General features: G+C 41.4%; 1 protein-coding gene across 1 annotated transcript; it reads right to left on the bottom strand.

Moving 5' to 3' along the window:
• Positions 1–2,190: 2,190 nt before the first annotated feature.
• On the bottom strand, positions 2,191–3,708 carry LOC141651395 (uncharacterized). Its single transcript, XM_074459110.1, has 3 exons — positions 3,330–3,708; positions 2,752–2,984; positions 2,191–2,280 (listed from the first exon to the last, which is right to left on the bottom strand). Exons 1-3 carry the CDS (start codon positions 3,706–3,708, stop codon positions 2,191–2,193), a joined length of 702 nt encoding a protein of 233 aa, XP_074315211.1.
• Between the last annotated feature and the right edge of the window lie 4,911 nt (positions 3,709–8,619).

Here is an 8,619-nt window from a genome sequence, read left to right as displayed (position 1 = left end):
CCCTACCATGAACACAACGGTCGCCCAAACACTAGGAAAACACCCCACCATGCCCAGGTCAAGTCGAATACAAACAAGGGTCAAAACCCGTCTTAACCATACACGGTTACAACCTGACAACCCCCATTAAAACGCCCTATAAACCAACCCTTGGTGGTCAACGACAGTCCCACTAGGGTCACGGTGGTCCACGACCGGTCCAAGGTCAACGGCATAGTCAACGACGGATTATACGGTGATTATACGACGATTAAATTAAATAGAAGGAGATAGATGTATAATGAGACGGTCTTACCTTGAGGCGATAATATGTTATGAAATTCCTCTACTTCCTCCCTTTGTTTTTAGTGAATTATTGTGTTTATGATTGTATATAATCTTATGTTAGGTCTACGTTATTTATATAGTAGTACAAAGGAAAGTGGGGGAAAACTTCCTATTTTCAATTATATTTATTATTAGGATTAATTAATGAGAATACTCCATACTATAGGTGTCCTTCCTATATTACTCTACGTATTAACCGACTACAATCCTAATTATCCTACACCCTTCCTTGATTGCACTTGGTCACTTTTTTACCTGCCGGTAATTTATTATTTTCTTCTTCATTGTGTTAGATCTTTTCTGTTTTTAATCCTCTTCTTTCTCCATTACTCCATTATTGCTTCCCCACCATAATTTTTTCCCAAATTATCATACTCCCTCAGAAATTATGATACTCCCCCAAGTTTGTCGAGAAATTATGATACTCCCCCAAGTTTGCATTCATCTTTTATTATATACCAAATCTTTCTTTCTTTGTTTATGACCATTTTCATTCATTCTCTTAAGTGGGTTCCTTTCAAAATCTTGTCTTTCCTATCACAATTCGATATCTTGCCATTTCTTTGTTCCTCTGTTTGTTTTCCACCTTCTTTCATCCAACATCCCTTGTTCAAGGTCATTATTATTCATTATAATTTGAATTTGTTTCGGTAACTTAAGATTATTAAATGGGTTCATTAAATTCTTATAAACATCATTTGTTCCACTTCCTTCTCTTTTCTTCTTATTATTCATCTTTCACAAGATTCATTGAACACTGCAATCAAATAAATGAAATTAACAAACAAACCCCAGAAAAGCTAATCAAACTCTAATGTTAAAAGGGAATTCTTTTTTATAGTAAATGATAAAGAGAAGTGAATCGATTAATTGAAAAAGGGGCATGGAATCAGGGTTTGTTTCGAGAAAAATTAAGAGTATTTAGAAGGGTGTTGGTATAACTTGGGGAAATATAGCGTGAAATTAACGGAGAAAAGAAAAAGATTGAGAAATCAAGATTTGTTGTGAAGGTAGAAAGATGAAGAAAAAATTGGGGAAAGCTGAAATTTTTGGTTTAATATGATGAAGGCTCGTGTTGATGGATGTTCAATAGTGTTCTGATGATCAATGGCGAAAAAAAAGGACAAATGAAATTAGATGAGTAAAGAGATGAAGTGTAACATGTTCCTCAGGTAACCAAACACTCCGGAGTAATTAGGGAAGAGTTTATGATAGTCAAGATTATAGTGAGTTAATGCATATTTTGGAGTAATATAAGAAGGGCGCCTATAATATGAATTATTCTCATTAATTAATCCTTATTATTATTGCATATTACTATTATTTACATATTACTATTAGCATCGTATTATTGTATTACCGTCACCATTTACCCATGTCACACGTGAGTCACAACAAATCCCGACTCATAATTATTTAATTATTTTATTTCCGACTCACAACATAATTATCTAATTATTTTAATATAATTTCACCGTCTGACTAACCATTAACCTTGTCTTAAATACGGGGTATTATAGTCTTCCCTCCTTAAAAAGAACTTCGTCCCCGAAGTTCACCCAAAACATCCAACTTGCCGAAATAAACAACTCAATTTAGCCAACTTAAAGTCTTTATGAGGTACTTTTATTATCATATTGTCATTAAAATGTCACAAAAGAGGAGATGTTGCATCCTGTCCCTCTAAAAAAAACGGTTAAGTCCCCGTAACCAACTTACTTAAACAAAAAGATTAGGATACTTGTCTCGCATTGCAGCTTCAACTTCCCATGTAGCTTCTTCTACCTTATGATTAGACCATAAAACTTTCACCAATGCTGTCTCACCATTACGAGTCTTCCTCACTTTTCTATCCAAGATTTCTTAAGGCTCCTCAACATAAGACAACTGTTCATCAATCTCAACATGCCCAGGCTCTAGTAAATGAGTAGGATCACTCATATACTTCCTCAACTGCGAAACATGGAACACATTATCTATCCAAAGCTCGAGGTAGTGCTAAATGGTAAGCTACCTCTCCAACTCTGTCTAAGATCTCATATGGCCCAATATACTTCTGACTCAGCTTCCCTCTCTTCCCAAATCTCATCACTCCCTTCATAGGATATACTTTCAACAACACCTTGTCTCCCACAACAAATTCTATATCACTTCTCTTCAAATCTGCTCTGCATAGCTTTGCTGTCTATCCTGCGCCGCACGCATCTTCTGATGAATAATATGAACTTGCTCCACCATTTCCTATATCATCTCAGGTCCTAACACAACCGTATCTGCTCTGTCATCCCAACACACTGGACTCCTGCACTTCTTTCCATACAAAACTTCAAAAGGTGCCATGCCAATACTAGCATGGTAACTGTTATTATAAGAAAACTCAATCAAGTCCAACCTCTCCTCCCATGATCCACCAAACTCCATCACACAAGCTCTTAACATATCTTCCAATGTTTGTATTGTCCTCTCCGTCTGATCGTCTGTAGCTAGATGGAATGCTGTGCTCATCTTCAACTGAGTCCCCATCAAAGATTGCAACTCCTGCCAGAACTTAGATATAAACCTCGAATCACGATCAGAACTAATATCCTTAGGCACACCATGAAGCTTCACCACATACTTGACATAAGCCTTAGCCAACTCAGCTTTACTCCATGTATCTTTCATAGAAATGAAGTGAGCTGACTTAGTCAATCGATCCACTATAACCCATATCATATTATTGCCTTTCTGAGTCCTAGGCAACCCCACAATGAAATCCATCGAAATGCTCTCCCACTTGAACTAAGGTACATCTAATGATTGAACTTTACCTTGTGGTCTCTTATGCTCTCCCTTTACCCTTTGTCAAACCAGACATCTTGCAACGAACTCAACAACCTCTTTCTTTATCTTAGGCCACCGAAAAGTCTTCTTCAAATCTTTATATAGCTTATCTCCTCCAGGATGAACAAAATATGGAATAGAATGAGCTTCAGTTAAAATCATTCTTTTTAATTCTTCACTATCAGGCACACACAATCTCCCATCAAATCTCAAACTGCCATCACTGGCCACGGAAAAACGCTTCCCCACGTCACCTTCCACGGTGTCACCCACGGCCTCCTTCCACTGTGTCACCCGTGAGTCCCCCGCTTGATTCTCCCAGATCTCAGCATACAACTCGGGCTCAATGGTCAAATCTCCAATTGTATCCCCCTCCTTAATCATCGAATTGCCCATCTTCTCCACCTCTTCATGCAATCTCACCCTTGACATAGTAGTACACAAAGCATGGACATATTTCCTACTTAGTGCATCTGCCACTACATTAGCCTTCCCTTCATGATAAACTATCTCCATGTCAAAATCTCCTATCAACTCTACCCACCGCCTCTGTCTCATATTTAGCTCATTATGAGTATAAATGTACTTTAAGCTCTTATGATCAGAAAATACCTTAAAAGTAGCTCCATAAAGGTAATGGCGCCACAATTTCAAGGCAAAACCCACTGTTCCCAGTTCCAGATCATAAGTTGGTGTGGACACGAGGGGCCCACGGGGTCGCTTGGGAAAACAAGCGTTTGCATTTATGGAGTCGCCACCAATTTATTGTGGAAAATTGGAAACCGTTCGAATACTTCGCGTCATGTCAAGACACAAAGTAGTGACATAGACACTAAGAACTCGTTACCCTTAGCATTCTATGTCTAGAATGACTCTCGTGGATGCCAATGAACACGGATGTTCACATAGATGTGGAGTAAGGGGTGAGGGTACGTATTAGGAAGCTCTTTTGATCGAACACCTAATCTCGCCCGCCTCGATAGCGGCCTCTACTAATGATTAGGGAAAATCATCTATACTTGATATGTTGTCGATTATATGCATGCAATGCAACATCCAATAAATTAATCCTAGCATGTGAAGATTAACTAAGTCGGTGAACAAGTAATTAACACTTATTAATGTCGAAGTAGGGTTTAGAATTAGTTACATGTGAAAACAAGTAAATAATCATACAATACGGTAATTAAATAAATAACGATAATTAAAATTACAATAATTACAATGAATTAATTGATTTATGTCAAAAGTACATTTAAAACGGATAATTTTAGAAAAAGAAGAAAAATAAATTAAAGAACATATTAACGGTGATAATACGATTAATAGTCGATTAATACTTAAACTAACAAACTAGGTCAAAGCAAGAACGGAAGTTCAGAGACAGAACTCAACCCGGAACAGGCGCAACAGAGCTGCGTTCCTTGGAAGAGGCGCAGTGGTCACTGCGTCTGTTCCTGAGGTGAGTTCTGGATGTGAAGCCGGAACTCAATATCGTTATGTTCATTGGTGAATTTAATGATCGGTTATTGATATCCGACTCGAGTATAAGTAATTTAACAGGTTATTTACATGTGAATGGGTCATAAAAGCGATAAAGAACGGACTCAAATTAATTAGAATGAATTAAAGACTAATTACATATTAATTACGAATTAATTACAATTCAAGCAAGTTATTGTTGGTTAAAACGAATTAGGTTAATTTAAAGATGGAGACGGTGTGATAAACAGATGAAGAACATGTACCAAAAGTCGAATTCCAGAAACTTGATATGAATAAATCGAGCCTCTAAAATCCGGGTTTGATTTAATGACGGAAACCCGCAAATATTGACTATTTGGGATCTAAGTCGGGTTAAAAGTGATAAATTATTAATGAACTATGTATTAAAATTAGTATACGAACGAAATAAAGGAAAAATAAGAAAAGACAAAAGAAAGTAGACGAGTTAACAGAGGACGAAGGAAGAAGAAGAAAAGCAGGAATTGGGGCAACCTAAGGAAGAGGCGCAGCAGATGCTGCGGCTCTTCGAAGAGGCGCAGCAGTTGCTGCGGCACTTCTCGACATCTGTCTCCCGTTAATCCGTAAAAGGGTTTAAATAAAAGGTTTTATAAATCGGTTTTAAATATGCTTTCGACGTAAATCTTACAATAATTGATACAAAAATAAAATACAATAATAAAAGTAGGATTTACACCCTCAGACTTACATGTTTGACGAAACGAGATTGACTAAGTTAACGATTAGTGATTGCTCGACTCGAATGTACGATGAAAGTGCCCTCGTAAGAGGAATTTAAACTAAATTGATTAAGGTGATTGAGTGGAGTTGGTCAAATTGGTCGGTCATGCAAAACGAGGCTGGTACTCAGAAGGATCCGAGCTAACGTGGTCGAAAGTTCAATCACGTAGACGCCAATAAGCAAGAGCGCGGTCTTAGAATGCAAAGGGAGAAGAGAAGGGCGGACACTCGCGTGAGAAATATGAGGAATGAAGGTCCCTATTTATGCTAATTACACGGAGGAATTAGGGTTTCGGTAAAACTTTGGAAACAAATCTCGAAAAGATCTTAAAATACGCAGAAAGGAGCTGGGGAAGAGGCGCAACAACCACTGCGGCTCTTGGAAGAGGCGCAGCAGGTGCTGCGTCCTTTCCCCAGGGGAAAAAAAACGTAATATTGAAGGGGTAGTAGGACGTCGGTAGAAACTGCTGGGTGGAATCTGCTTGCGCCGGTCTCAAGCGAACTCCGGCAAAACTTGAGGTTGAATCTCCATGTCTCGAGAGGATCAATCGGTTGTCATGAACTCTCGCTGGGGGGATTAATTGAGGCGTGTCGAAACACCTGTCAGAGAAAATTCGCTCGTTGTTGCAAGCGAAGTCTTGATAAAGTACTGCGATAATTCACAGTCTACTCGGATGTACGGGTCCGGACGAGGAATAAATATCAAATGGACCAAATATACGATATATGTGTTGAGGAAGAGGCGCACCAAAGATGGTCCCACAAATAACGAAATTGTAACATATTTTTGAAAATAGAATTGGAGGGAAGCTGAGGAAGAGGCGCAGCAAGAGCTCCGACTCTTGGAAGAGGTGAAACACCTGCTGCGTCTTTTCCTGGGTTCGTCTCTGTCCGAGTAAAAACTCAACCGAACCCGTGTTTTATTCATAATAACAAAACACAAATTTCTTCAAAACTCTCTCAAATTCCAACCATTTTCCGTCAAAATTTCATCAAAAGCTTGCATTTGCCATGACTAATCGAGGTATGTGTCTTATTCTTGCATTAAACATCCATACTTGCTTGATTTGAGTCGATAAATTTGGGGTTTTCAACCCTAATTGTCGAAAATTTGGGGCTTTTTCCCCAAATGAATTTCTCTTGTGAAATTGACTTTAGAAATGGATAATTGGTAGTATAAGGATCATAACCATGTGTTCATTTCGAATTTTCATCGAGCATTGAGCATTTTGAGTAAAATTGAGACAGTTTCACAACTGTGTCGTAAATTGCTTCGAAAATAGCCTTAGGATTGCCCATTTGTGACGAAACTTGATATTTGGAATCCTTGTGTGATGGGTAAACTTCCTATCATCTCGGATTTTTGATTTGCGACGGCATTTTCAGGACACTTTTCTAGGGCATAATCGCCGTTATAACGAAATGCTGGCGAAATTTCGAGTTAAACCCAGGCTTAGGCTTGAACTTAGACTTGACTCGACCCATATTACCACCTGAGCGGTCGGGTTTCGAGAGAAACGGCCAAAAATGGCGAGAAAAGAGCGATTTCGGAGCTTGAAAAGCTTGAAAATACCCTAACTAAGGCTCGCCGTCACTTGACGCGGCCTAATTTACCCTAATTTTGCAGGTGACGAGGCTTCTACATCAGGGAGAGCTCTCATGGACGTGGATACTGGTTTTGACCCTTCTCTTACGTTTGAGGAGGCGTTAGAGGAGGCTTTTGCTGTAGTGGCTGCCGAGGAGGAGGCTGTCGAGGAGGAGGTTGCTGAGGAGGAGGCCCCGAGACGGGCCGACGTCGGACGCGGTGGTCGTCAGCTGAGAGGAGCACCCGAGTGGGCTGAGAGATGGGATAACCGACATCTCATCTGGGCAGCGGAGTGTCACCTGTCTTATAGGACGGTGAAGAGCTTGGTAAATCTCGAATTCATCATTCTTTCATCATCTTTCTTTTGTCATTCATTTGTCATTTCCTTTCTCTTTCACTCGAGCTAAAGATAGCTTTGCAATGAATCAAAATAGGAGGCCGGGAACATGAGGTCCTTTTCTGGCTACACGACGATGATGGAGGCTTACAGGACTCTGTCGGCGGAGGAGCAGGCCATCATCGAGCTTGGAGCTTTTGGAGCCTTGGTACGAGCGTGGAGGGAGATCAAGGAGAGGAAGCTTCGGGATAACCTTAGCCTGATTCGAGCCTTTCTTGATTGGTTCTGGGACACGACCTCGACCTTTCACATGCCTTTCGGCGAGGTTGGGGTCACGTTGGAGGACTACGGCATGATTTCTGGTTTGCCGTGTGGAGCGGAGGCTATGGTGTAGCCGTCGACGGCCATGAGGGTGGACTCGGTCGAGGCCAGGAGGCTGATCGGCTGGAACCTGGCGGCGAGTGCTGCTACGGATCCTGGGTTAGTGCCGAGCACTTACATCAAGGATTACTTTGCTGGCCAAATCCCGACGGTAGTGATGATCGACGGGAGGGAGGAGGCTCCTCCTCCTTGCATTGCGGAGCAGAGAGCTCATCTGTGGCTCTGGTGGTTCTTGTTTGCACTCTACCTTGGAGACAAGGGGGAGAGGCTGTCGACGAAGCTTCTTCCCTTCCTTTCTGACTTGAGTGACCTGGGTCGTTGAGACTGGGTCACTCCTGGCTTCGCGGTCCTCACTCGCTACATGAGGGCCATGGTTCATCCCGAGCTGGTGGAGAAGGGGACTTTCCTGCTACCGTTGGCCCTGGACTGCTGTTGGAGGTATGAACCTTCATTTTGCATCATGAAAGATCATTTTCTTTTGTCTTGTCGAATCGTGAAAGATCGTCATTGATTATCTTGTTTTGCATGCGTGGGTGTACTCCTACTTTCCGGGCTTCGCGCCCAAGAGGACGGCGCCGGGGGCGAGAGATTATCCCGTTGTGACGGATTAGGTGATGTGTCGTAGGAAGAGCCAGCGCTCTTCTTACGATGTCTGTCGACGGGGCGTGAATGCCTTGAAGTTGAGTGACGTGAGTACTTCTTGATCACTTTTCTTTATTTGTTTATTCATCACTCTTTTGAAGCGATCATAAGAATGACCTCTTATTCGCTTGTCTCAGTGGGTGCCCAGGCCTTGGGCGGACTGTGCTGGCGCCCCTCCTTTCGTGGCTGAGGTCCTTCGACATAGAAGCTCGAGTCGGTTGCTGCTGAGGATGTCGATAGGTCCAGTATGGTACTTGGGTGAGCGTTTGACTCGTCAGTG

This window comes from Silene latifolia, chromosome 4 (assembly GCF_048544455.1).
Source record: "Silene latifolia isolate original U9 population chromosome 4, ASM4854445v1, whole genome shotgun sequence".
In the NCBI taxonomy this organism is placed as follows: Eukaryota; Viridiplantae; Streptophyta; class Magnoliopsida; order Caryophyllales; family Caryophyllaceae; genus Silene; species Silene latifolia.
This window is presented reverse-complemented; position numbering and strand designations above follow the sequence as displayed.

Bases quoted from the DNA above. Each gene is read 5' to 3' on its own strand.
- LOC141651395 (XM_074459110.1), bottom strand. From the start codon at position 3,708: ATGAGACAGAGGCGGTGGGTAGAGTTGATAGGAGATTTTGACATGGAG. The intron at 2,985-3,329 runs GTGAAGAATTAA...TTTCTATGAAAG, and splicing joins GAGATTGTGTGTGCCTGATA to ATACATGGAGTAAAGCTGAG. The intron at 2,281-2,751 runs GTGATGGAGTTT...CATGTTTCGCAG, and splicing joins AAGATATGTTAAGAGCTTGT to TTGAGGAAGTATATGAGTGA.